The 12,845-nt window shown below is 38.9% G+C and overlaps 1 protein-coding gene across 1 annotated transcript in view; it reads left to right on the plus strand.

Annotated features, from left to right (window-relative positions):
- The window catches only part of LOC146517887 (neurexophilin-2-like), a 60,175-nt gene extending 49,126 nt beyond the window's left edge, over positions 1–11,049 (plus strand). The window contains exon 2 of the mRNA XM_085159529.1: positions 6,304–11,049. Coding sequence (XP_085015655.1) covers positions 6,304–7,107 — 804 coding nt within the window. The 3' untranslated portion in view covers positions 7,108–11,049. The remainder of the gene's footprint in view (positions 1–6,303) is intronic.
- Positions 11,050–12,845: the final 1,796 nt, after the last annotated feature.

The following is a 12,845-nucleotide window of genomic DNA, read 5'->3' on the forward strand; positions in this document are numbered from 1 at the left end:
TAGTGCTGTGGGAGGGGAACTGTACATTTGACTCTCCTGCGTGACAGCAGATCAATGCAGCCTGGAGCGCAGATAGAAATGAATTGATTGTCACCAATAAAACTCCAATTAAACAAAGGAACAAGCCTGGGAGAGAGCTCAGAGACAAGCAGCTCTCATCTTCACATCTGTCCTCGGGGGAAGAATGGGAGAGCGGGAGGCAGGAGAGGGAGTCGGGTGTGGGCTGAGGAGCCGGGGAGCATGGTTCATTTCCTCTGAATACTCTTGCTATCACAAAGGTGTGGAAGTTATGGATGAATGTGAGAGTGAGCAAACTGCAGACGGAGGATCAGATAACCGATAGACAGAGAGTGCAAAAGAAAGAGGGAGCAGAGGGAGAAGTGCTGGCATTGATCTAAAGCTTCCCTAATGATGAAAAGAGATCTTAATTGTGGTGACATGTAATATAACAGGTTTAAGCAGTCAATTGTAGAGCTCATCTGACCTTATTTAATAGGGTAGTGTGAAGCCTCTCATCACGTAGGCTTTCTTTCCCTCACTACAGCCTTCTCTACCTGCCTGTAGATGTGTCTCATCGCTTTGTCTGTCAGTTTTGTCTCAGCCGCATTGATAATCTCCTCATTGAACAAATTCCTACATTTCATTCTTGTATGGACTTTAAGGCAGGTTGGAGGCCTTCCATCTAAGCAGCAACTAAGGGTTGCTTTTTGCTCATATGAACCTCCAAATGAAATTTAAAGATGATTAATGTTGCCTATTCCTAGAAAATGTACAAGATCTTCTTACTCTCTCCTCTCCTCATCTCACTTCTCCACTAATAACATTTTCTTCACTATCTCCCTTTATCTCCCGAGCGCTGTAATCTGATTGTTCTTTCTGTGATTGTGCTGTTATTGAGTTGTCTGGATCATACATATGTATAAGCTCGCCACAATACTTATTCTGTGCTCTGCTGTGATTTCCTGCAGCATACAACCAAACAGGAGTCCCATTCCTAATTGGAGGAAACACTAATGCCATGTAAAAGCTTCCCTCTGAAAAAGACGGGGACTCACACCAACCCTTGAGTCAGCTTTATACTGAAATGTTCCTTTTGAGTCATGTTAAGTTTGCTGAAAAGCTGTAAAAGTCTGACTGTGTGTGTTAATGGAGTTGTTTTTTTCTTGACAACAGTGGCTCAGATATAACGTGAGAATAAGAAATACAACCTTGGGGTTATGTAGCTACTTTGGTGGACGAGTGATGCATGTGTTTCTTTTAAAGTACAGCGTAAAACTGTCATGCACAATTTTGTGTTCTCGCAGCTAGCTGCACCTAGATTCATTTTTAGCCAGCCGTGGGGCCGTGGGGATGGCAGCCAGTCTCTTTAGTAGATGGCCACAGTTTTTCATGCGTACAAGCTTATATTTGATAAGATACAGTGCTTAACAAATTTACGAGTCCACCTGTCATATGCTCCAGTGCTCCAATTTGAGTCGGCACCCTGGACCTCTCTGAGAAGTCAGAAATTAATCAAGCATAACATTCAACCGCTAAAACTAATTGTTCTGTTCAGGAATCCAAGTGAATGACTGTAATTTGGGATCTTAATCAAACAATAACTATTTTTTCCGGGTTTTTTTTTTTTTTTTTTTCTGTAAAACTGTACATTTGAAAATTCAAAGCTAAACACACTAATTATATTCTAGTATTATATTCTGGCACGAGGCTTCCTGCCATTCAGGATATTTACCTCCAGCGATGCCTCCGTAAAGCACACAGCATCATGAAGGACCACAGCCACCCAGTGCATCAGCTGTTCTCCTTGTTACCATCTGGCAGACGTTACAGGAGTCTGTCTGCTCGGACTACAAGACTTAAAAACAGTTTTTACCACCAAGCTATACGACACCTCAACCACAACACTTAAACGCACACAACACAGCACTCAGAAGCTACCCTGCAACTTCACAAGTACTCTGTTTAATCTGCACTGGTCACTTCACTTTATTGTTATTGATATTTATATTTAAAAGTGCAATACTGTATTTTTCTGCTGCTCATTCCTGTGCAATATCCCATCTGCCCTCCCGTCATATTTCTTTTCAAGATTTTCTTATTTAATCACTAGTGTACATATATTTATATTTATAGATACATATATATTTAGTCATCTTTTCTCTTTTACCATGTCTCTCTAATATTTTGCTCCTTACTATTTTTCTATTTTTTATTTATTTTATTTTATTTTATTATATTTTATTATATTTTCTCCTACTGTATCATGCTGCTGAGTGACTGCTGCTCGTCAAACACATTTCATTGCAATGTTGACCCTGTGCTAACTTGCATATGACAAATGAAACTGAAAACTGAAACTATTAAAAATATAATTTGGATTAAAGAACTCATGCATTGTGGTGGATTTACCATTACCGTTGTATTTGGGTAATTACCAATACTGTTAATTTAGGGATGCTGTAGCATAACCCTTACATTGGGTGGTGGTTGTCATTGCAATTGTTGGCAATCTTTAACAAAGAATGATTCACAAAACTTATAGATATATAAATAGATAGATATACACACAGATATGTAACTGGCTTAGAGTCATTCAGTTCTTCATTTAAGGAGTTTTCATCTTCTCGGTTTCAAGTGATATCTTTTCTGTCTTTCACAGAGTTCTTCCCACAGATTTTCAATCATGTTTAAGTCAGTTGACGCTGACGACCACTTCAAAAGCTTCAGCTTGCATTTCTTGAGGTATTTTTGGTGAATTTTCTAGCCTGCTAGGGGTCATTGTCTTCTTGTGGGAGTTCCACTTTCTTTTCTGAGATTGAAATCCATAATTTGTTGATACCTGGTCAACCCACAAAGTTCTCAAATTGCCAGGTGGCAAATAATGCCATTCTCTGGCCTCACTTATGAGTTACTTATGACCTGACAACTATTTTGTGAGTTCCCGACAACAAAAACAAAAAAGTTAAAGAAGAAAAGCTGATTTTCAAGGTCTGTCCATTGAAACATTTGCAAAAACGTCTTTTCAATGAAAAAATCACAAACTATATAATTTACCAAGGTTGGCTACCACTTACAACTCTAAGTTCCTTTCAAATCGAAATCATAAGCTGAAAGAGTGACTACTTTTTAGTTGTGTGTGCGCACCTGTGTGCTTTTAGCTTCAGCACCTCTTCATCACTTCAGCAGTGCCCCTCTGGCTATTGCTCTCAAAGTTACTTCTGACTCATTGTAACTTAACTGAATAGGCACTGAGGAGGAAGAAAAGCATGAAGGTTTATTTCTCAAACCGTCAATCTTTCACTGAACGCGGCAGCCTGATATGACCTTATAGCAAACATCCGCTGTTTCAAAAAGTCTATAGCTTATGGATTTCATGTCAAGAGAAAATATCTGATATTTATTCTAACATATCCTCACCCTTTAAATTGATTTACTGTCAAGCACAAAAAATTTCATATTCACGCTAATAAAAAGTCCATCTATTTATTGGTTTGTGTTGGCATTTTATTATTTTCATGCCACAGAAGAAGAGGGCCTTTCTCTGTACTCATCTTTTTCACTCGATCGACATTTGTTAAAGTTGCTGACTATGTACAGTTGCTTTTCCCCCTTCAGAAAGACTCATGTCAGCCTCAGACCCCCCCGCCCAGAATAAAATCACTTTAAAACTTCATACAGCTGACCCTGAAGGTTAGGTTGAGGTTCATGGTGAGATGTTGCCGCTGAAGTTTCTGGATTATGATGATTGTGCTTGTTTAAACTCTGGGCCACGAGCTTGAGTAATGATTAGGACTGCACCAGCAGTGTTAGCCTGACAGATGGCAACACCTGGAGTTAGCTGACAGCACTGCTGACAGCGCATTCACAGGAAGTCCCCATATTGCATGCACTGTACACAGTCTTTGTTGCTGTACATATTCTGATGTTTTTCTGCCATCAACTGTAGCTTGTTTCTACCTGTCAATGCCAAAGTCAGCTCACATCACCTATTCACAGACTTAAAATTGCAAGACCTCTGCACACGCCTGCTGTCAGTGCACCAGAGGGAATTGGGGTCTGTTGAAAATCTGCAGTTAGAAATGATCCCAGTCACTGGTCATTCATCTAAAGCTTTCTTCTTTTATAAGTTCATCCTCGAGCAGTCGATACACTACCGTTTATTTGCTCTTCAATCAATCTACTTAAAAATCAGCTCTGCGGGCATGTTAATTAAATTCATTTCAGTTTAATTCAATTATATATATATCACCAAATCACAACAGTTGCCTCAAGCATGGAATATATCAGAATCTATATAAGTGCTATTGTTTTGCATCTGCAGCAATATGTAGTTGATTTTAGGTCGGAGGTTGATGAAAGATGAGGCAGGCATGAAGCTGCTGGTCCCACTGCATTGGATAGGAATGAAGGAAGGAACCTAACTAGACACAAAGATGTGATCCTGTACTTCTGTTTTTTGGGTTGGTGTTGTTTATCAACTGGGAGAATCGTTTTTTTAAACTCCATCCAAATGCAGCCTCAGGGGAAACGCATGTAACCCCTCTGAATAGTTGTAATACTTGGCACTGTCACTTCATGACAGCTTCAAGCTGAAAGTCTGTGTGTGTGAAAGTGTGTGTGTGTGTGTGTGTACATATGTGCATATGGATAGGAACATGGCAGTGATGTGATTGATGAGACATATAAGAGAGCAGAGCAAGATTTCTAGTCAATCAGCCCTGTGAATAACCACCTCGGCTGTGGATTAAAGGCAGAAAGCTGTCTGCACAAACAAAGGCTCACATCCATTACCTTACATGTAGAGTTGTTTTGCTCTCTGTGGCAACACTGACAACAAAATTAAAGTGTGTTAACAAAAATAGATCTATTTTTTCTCTTGAATTCAGGACATGAAACGTAGCAACATCTAACAACTAGGATGCTCGTGGAAAAAGAAAACTTGTGGGAGGTAAACATGAACGCTACCAAAGAGTGACCTTTGAAATATTTATAATTTTAACAACGAGTGCAAATTGAAATTGGACACATTTGAATTATATCACATTATGTGTATTTAGTTTTCAATCAGAACAAAGAATAAACTGTAGCACCTCTGATCTCTGTCTTTACCTCTTTAAAAATGAAGACATAAAGTCAGCCGAGGACTAGTTGCAAGCCGTTGGTTCCATACTTAGAGCCAGCACAGGGAACAGGAGTGATGTGGCAGCCACTAGTTAATATTAAATACCTCTGAGAAATGCACCAAATCCAATAACTGCTCCAAGACTGTAAATACTTATTCTTCCCAGACTGAATCCCCTCCAAATCATTTTCAATTTGACATTTTTTATTGGGGTCCTGACACTTCAGTTTCTCAATCAATCAGCTGTTTGGCACTCATCTAATATGAATGGAGTCCTAGTTTACAGGATTCTTGACAAAGAATAGCTAAAAGGTTTTTGGTTTTTAGGCAAACATGCAGTAAAACTAAATCTAACTTAAAACTCAAAACATTCTCGGTATATGCGGAGCTTGGCATTATAGTTTGAGACATGAAAATATAGATATGAGTGAGTAGCATTTGTAAGAATGAATTACAATTCCTAAAAACTTGCAGTTATGGAACTATGGTAGTAGGAGCTGGGTTAAATGGATGGATGGATGGCTGGTTGGATGGATGGATGAATGGATGGATGGATGGCTGGTTGGATGGCTGGTTGGATGGATGGATGGCTGGTTGGATGGCTGGTTGGATGGATGGCTGGTTGGATGGATGGATGGCTGGATGGCTGGTTGGATGGATGAATGGATGGATGGCTGGTTGGATGGCTGGTTGGATGGATGGATGGCTGGTTGGATGGCTGGTTGGATGGATGGCTGGTTGGATGGATGGATGGCTGGATGGCTGGTTGGATGGATGAATGGATGGATGGCTGGTTGGATGGCTGGTTGGATGGATGGATGGATGGCTGGTTGGATGGATGGATGGCTGGTTGGATGGATGAATGGATGGATGGCTGGTTGGATGGATGAATGGATGGATGGCTGGTTGGATGGCTGGTTGGATGGATGGATGGATGGCTGGTTGGATGGATGGATGGATGGATGGATGGATGGATGGATGGCTGGTTGGATGGCTGGTTGGATGGATGGCTGGTTGGATGGATGGATGGATGGATGGCTGGTTGGATGGATGGATGGATGGATGGATGCTGTTGTGTTTTTGAAAGGTCTGTCTGGTAGAAAAAGACATGAAAAGGCAAAGTGAATAGCATTTGGTACACTGTCAGTAAAATTTGATTGTTCTTTCTGTCTCTTCTGCAGGTCCAAGGGTTGGAGAGGCAAGTGGACTTCTCAGATCTGGGCCCAGTGGGGGCGGTGATGAAGACTCTTCCATACGGCATGGGTGGAGGCACCGTTGGAGGAGTAGTTAAGCCGCCGTACCAAACCATCTTCTCCACACCGATCGATCAGACACCGGTGAAATCCAAGCCACCCCCGTACAGTTCCTATAGCCCTTATGAGCTGGCCCGGAACCAGTCCCTGCTAGTGGATCAGACAGGCTACCGCTCCAAGCGTAAACCTGCACTAAAGACAGCCATGAAGACCAAGAAAATCTTTGGCTGGGGGGACTTCTACTTCAATGTCAAGACCGTGAAGTTCAGCCTGTTGGTGACAGGGAAGATTGTGGACCACATCAACGGGACTTTTACTGTTTATTTTCGCCACAACTCCTCCAGCCTGGGGAATGTGTCGGTCAGTATCGTGCCACCAACCAAAGTGGTTGAGTTTGAGGTCCTTCAGCAGCATCATCTGCACCCCCACACCCAGCAGGACGTCCAGATCCAGGAGACACAGCAGTCCACCATCGATCCAAAAGAGGCAAAGACCTTAAACTGTCGGGTCGAGTACGAGAAAACCAACAGATCCAAGAAATCCAAACCCTGCCTGTATGATCCGTCTCAGACCTGCTTCACAGAGCACACCCAGTCCCATGCTGCTTGGCTTTGTGCTAAACCTTTCAAGGTGATCTGCATCTTCATCTCTTTCTTCAGCATTGATTATAAGCTGGTTCAGAAAGTGTGTCCAGACTACAACTTCCAAAGCGATCACCCTTACTTTGGATAAAGTAAACGAGACTAAATAGAGAATAAAAGAGACACTGATGAGTAAAATGATAATGATGGAAATGATAGTCATACTGATCCTGTTAAAAAAAAAGCAGGGGACAGGTTTTTTTGCCTCTAAACAGCTGTGAATTGTGGATTTAAATCATGTATATTCAGACTTATGGATGATTAGGATGTGGCTGATTTCACTGACGTCTTTTCCAACTTTGTATTTGTTCTGTTTTTCTTTGTTTTCTTTTGTTTTCTGTAAATATTGTACTCAACCCCAGCAGACTTATTGTTTTTATATATTTGTTTCTTAGTGTCATTTCTTTCTGAAGTTGGAGGCTTGGTTACAAACAGCTGGAATCAGTATTATGCCCGTCGAGTACAAAGTAAGCCTCTGAGGCAGCCGAACAGTGCCATCGCTGTATGGCAAACGTAATGTTATGGTAGACTGACTGTTAATCATCCTCTCAGCTCTACATTTAAACCCTGGATATAAGAGAGTTATATGTATGAGAAATGCCATGCTGGATATGCATACAATATACTGTATGAAAAAGCACATTAAAATCTCTTAAACTGTCTGCCTTTTACTGACTGAATGTTTTGGTTCAGAGCTTGAAGCAAATTTGCAAGGCGCAAGCTGTGCAGCGTTTTCATGTTATCTAACTCAGCAAGGACACTATTATGAATTAAGCTACATTTTACTCTGATTAGGAATTCATGTTCCAGCTTTCAGCTAAGATATGTAATTTTAATTTTCTCAAATATATCGAAGGAAAGTTTGTTATGGATTGAATTTTAACACGAAAACCAACCGTGAAACATTCTTTAGATGATAAAGTTTGACTTTTTGAGGGAGTTGATATGTACAGTAATAGAATCCAGCAGCCTTATCTGATGTGATTTTTAATTACATATATCCTGGAAATAGAAAAGAATAACTATTGTACTGAAGGTAACATGACTGACAGATTTATGTTTGTTTGATCATGCAACCAAATAAAGTATTGCACACCCGAGTAAACATTTTCTAGTTGTGCCGAAACCAAAGGTTATATTGTATTATTTTATATGTATATTATGCTGCCAATGCTATGATCTTAACTACCTAATAATACTTATTTGATCAAGGTTTTTTATGCTCAAAATATGAACTCAAAAGAAAATAAAGTAGGACTGGCTCACCACCAAAAGAGTAATTATTAAAACTGATTGGGGGTTATAACCGAAAGCAAGGATCACCCCAGCTGTCTCTCTCTTAAGCAAACCAACCAAATGCAGTTTGAACAACTATTTAAGGCTGATTCTTCGTTCTTTGCAAACTCTCAGCTCAAAGTCATTTGGGTCCACACACCTTTGATCCAGAAATATTGGTGCACAGAACACATATTCAGTGTTAATTGAATCTTCACCTTCTCTGCCTCAGTATCTTATGGTCGTGATGATTTAAACTGAAATGGAGCCTTACACAAGTTGCTATGGACAAATGCAGAAGTTGGTGAACTTCCCTTCTTTTTAGACAGAAGCTTAGTGAAGAGTTGTTAAAAAAGTGCCGGGGATTACTCGCGACTATATGTAAGTGTACGTATGAGTGCATGTTTGTGACTGGGTGTAGATGCATGTGAAAGCTACAGTAAGGTCCATAAGTGTTCTGTTAATGAGGCTTTTCTGTGTAATTTTCTCTGTGTATACCATCACTGTGGATTATAAAGCAAACAATCGATACGTCTTTGAAATGCTGACTTTCCACTTTTATTTAAACAGCTTAGGAAAAGAATTGCTTTAACTATTAATGAAAGATTTTTTTGCATACTAGTATCCCATTTTCAGCAGTAACTGGGACAAAATTCCCCTCACATAATTTTAAATATAAGTATTGCTGTCAATGACAGTGTGAAACCTAGAACCCATGCCCAACAATACATGCTGTGTTCCCATGATCTGTTGGCTTGAAATCGGGTGACTAACTTAAAGAATATCGCATTGCTCGCAGACTCTGGACAGAGTCTTTTAGATGTTTTATGGCAAAGTTTTCTGTGGTCTTCTCGGTCTTTTGGTGTTTCAAATGTAGCCAATTTCTTTTTTAAATGAACTATATTGTAGATTTAGACACTTCTGAAGGTTTTTCTATCTCTCTGATATTTATTTTGTTTTTTCAAACCAACCACTTATTCAAAACCTCTTTTAACCTTGTATTGAAAGTTCCTGTTAACATCCAGACGCAAGTTCAACACTTGGAATCACCTTTGGATTTTGTTTTCATATTTTAATTTAGAGTTGATTTTAATTTTGTCATGAAATAATGAAGGAATCGGTCTCACCTGGCCATGAAGCTGCTTATCAGTCAACTGTCCGATTCCTTTCAAGCCTCAGAGGCCTGTTTATAAAAACAGATGTAATTTTTAAACCGTCAGTGAAATACTTTTGTTAAACCTTATTAATTAAAGCTGAAAGTCTGCATTTTACTGCCCTGTTTGAAATAAAATCCACAGTGGTGTTGCATACAATAGCAATAAAATGTAGAAAAAAGTGTCATTGCCCCAAAACTTATAAACCTAACTGTGTGTTGAAAATGTTTTTGTGTGTCTATGTTTGTCCAGGAATGTCATACGAATTGAGTTTTAGTAAAATAAATAATAAATTATGAATGAATATAAACAACAGGGCAATTATTGTAATAAAGGTTGTTAAGCAGCAGTGTAACTGTCATGGTTGGCTGTGTGGCAGGCGAGCATGCAGGAGTGGTGGACCCAAAATGCAGAACTCAGACACGGAAGTGAAACTTAAAGCGTTGCTTTAAAGCAGGAAAACAGGAGGGAGACACAGCTGGGAGTGTTTGGGCTAACGACACACGGGGAGCAAAGCTAGACACACCGAGATGAGGCACAACCTTTCACAATAAAACGGGAAACAAGAAACAGACTTGACACTGAACTGAACTTATACTAAACGAGAGACACAACCTAAGAACTAATCCCTCACAAAGAAGAACTGAAACATAGAATAATACTAATAAACAAAGCATGACAAAAGGATCAGAATACAAACCATAATACAAAGGAATATAAGAACTGAAAATGCTGGGTCAAAATGACCCAGGACCGTGACAGTAACAGTACGATAGATAGATAGATAGATAGATAGATAGATAGATAGATAGATAGATAGATAGATAGATAGATAGATAGATTGATTTTATTTATTTATTTATTTATTTTAAAGACCATTTTAATGTTTAGTTTTTAGCTTCATCCTCTGTCATGTTTACGTTGGAGCAAAATTGGGTTTATTTACCCCAAAAGTGCAAAAATAAGTCGCACAGTAATCAATGGATAATACAGGGCCCAGGAACAGGAACATAAAAATAACTCCAACCAACAGAACCAAAAGCTGACCAATCAAACGAGACACAAGGAGGAACAACCACTAACAAATTATACAACAACAAACAGTTACTTCAATTTAACAGTTATCAGACACAAAACTAACCGAATACTGAACTCAGAGAAACTGAAAGAAAACTTATTTAACCCTTAGATAATTCTGGGAACATTTCGTGCCACTCAGGGTTTTTTTTTTTTTAATTTTCATGCTATTTTGGCTGCCCAGAATGAATAAAGCTCATATTTGCCAGAGGATAACTGCTCCCTCAGTTCCTGAAATTAGCTTAAAATGGTTAAGCAACACAAAATTCTAAGCTTTCAATATATACCTGCACACCTTGCTAACAACTATGACGAAGAGCTGGCAGCTTTAAAATACATAATGATTTAAAGTAGAAGAAATTATTACTACACAGTATTTTTGCAGCAGTTTTTGGGAACCTGCCATTTTTGGTCGTTAGGATCAGGAGTGTCAGTTTGTTTGTTTGTTTTTTAAGAAAAAATAAATCAATGCTGTTACCAATTATTGACTGTGGAGCTATGTAAACATACTGGCCTTTAAACTATGGGTCTTTTAAAATGGAAAAAAATTACCATATTTTTACAGCAGTTTTTGGAAGGTGGCATTTTTTTCCTTAGGGTAAAAAGAGTCCAGATTTTTAAGGGTCATTTAAGGGTCAAGCTAAATTACATATTCCTTTGATGATTTCTGATTATAGACAGTCATCAGAAAATCTAGGGGTAACCCAGGAGTGTGCTAAATTTGTGAAATCCTGCTTCCTCCTTCCTTGGTTTACCCTTGTCTCTGTGTCCTGAATCCAAACTGTAAGCAGGTTCCACAGAAGAGGGGCCTGAAAGCTACCTCCCACTCAACCTTTAAATATCCTAGAAGACACCAGTAAACCAGCAGTTTGAGAGTGAAGGGCTCTATTGGGTCATTAATTTAATATGAGGCCTGATTATTCAAGACCTTGTATGTGAGGAAAGGGAGTTTAGATTCGATTCTGGATTTAACAGGGAGCCAATGAAGAGAGCTAGAGAAAAAAATATTGGCAAAATATGCTCGTTCTTTATGCAGCATTTTGGATCACCTGAAGGCTTTTCAGGGAGTTTTTAGGACTTCCTGATAATAATGAATTACAGTAGTCCAGCCTAGAAGTGGCAAATGCATGAACTAGTTTTTTAACATCACTCTGAGACAGGATAATTCAAACTTTAGAGATATTGCACGAATGGAAGAAAGCAGTCCTACATATTTGTTTAATATGTGCATTGAAGGACATATCCTGGTCAAAAATGACTCCAAGGTTCCTCACAGCGTTACTGGAGGCCAAGGTAATGCCATCCAGATTACACATGTGATTAGATGCCGTATTTCTACAATTTTCAAGGCCGAGTACAATATTTGAATTTACAAGCAGGAAATTAGAGGTCATCCAGGTCTTTATGTCTTTAAGATATTTCTGCAGTTTAACTGATTGGTGTGTGTTCACCAATGGCTTCATAGATATAAAAGCAGGGTATTATCTGCATAGCAATGAAAATGTATGCAATGCCTTCAAATGATACTGCCTAAGGGAAACATGTATAATCAGAATTGGTCCTTGCATGGAACCCTGTGGAACCCCATAATTAACCTTAGTGTGTGAAGAAGTCTCTCCATTTACATGAACAAACTCTATTGGATGGATATGATTCAAACCACTGCAGTGCAGTACCTGTAATACACACAGCATGCTCTAATCACTTTAATAGAATATTATGGTCGACAGTATCGAACGCTGCACTGAGGTCTAGCAGGACAAGCACAGAGATGAGTCCACTGTCAGAGGCCATAAGAAGATCATTTGTAACTTTCACTACAGCTGTTTCTGTGCTGTGATGAGCTCTGAAACCTCAGTGAAACTCAGTAAAAGCAGTCCTCTGCAGATTATCGGTTAGCTGTTTTACGACTACTGTTATAAGAATTTTTTAGATACAAGGAAGGTTGGAGATCGGCCTATAATCACTGAGGTTAAGATCAGAGACTGTAAATCACAAATTAAAAATTAAGGTTTAACCTTAAAAGGATTGGACTTGTACATGACAATGACCAATTTATTACATGAACTTAAACTTAACTAACTTGATATATATTACCTATGATTAACAATGAATAATTAATTAATCATGTTTCACGATTTTTAACCAATTGTTTGCCTGAAATAGTTTTATAGAATAAAATATAAGAGGCAAGAGAAAAACTGGAAAGATTATACCTGACACACTGAATTAAATTTACCCACATTTTATAGAGATAGCAGTGCCATGTAGTTCATTCATACATGTAGATTTCCAGGGAAATTCTCTTTTAAAAGTCATATAT

This window comes from Neolamprologus multifasciatus, chromosome 5 (genome assembly GCF_963576455.1).
Source record: "Neolamprologus multifasciatus chromosome 5, fNeoMul1.2, whole genome shotgun sequence".
Lineage (NCBI taxonomy): Eukaryota > Metazoa > Chordata > Actinopteri > Cichliformes > Cichlidae > Neolamprologus > Neolamprologus multifasciatus.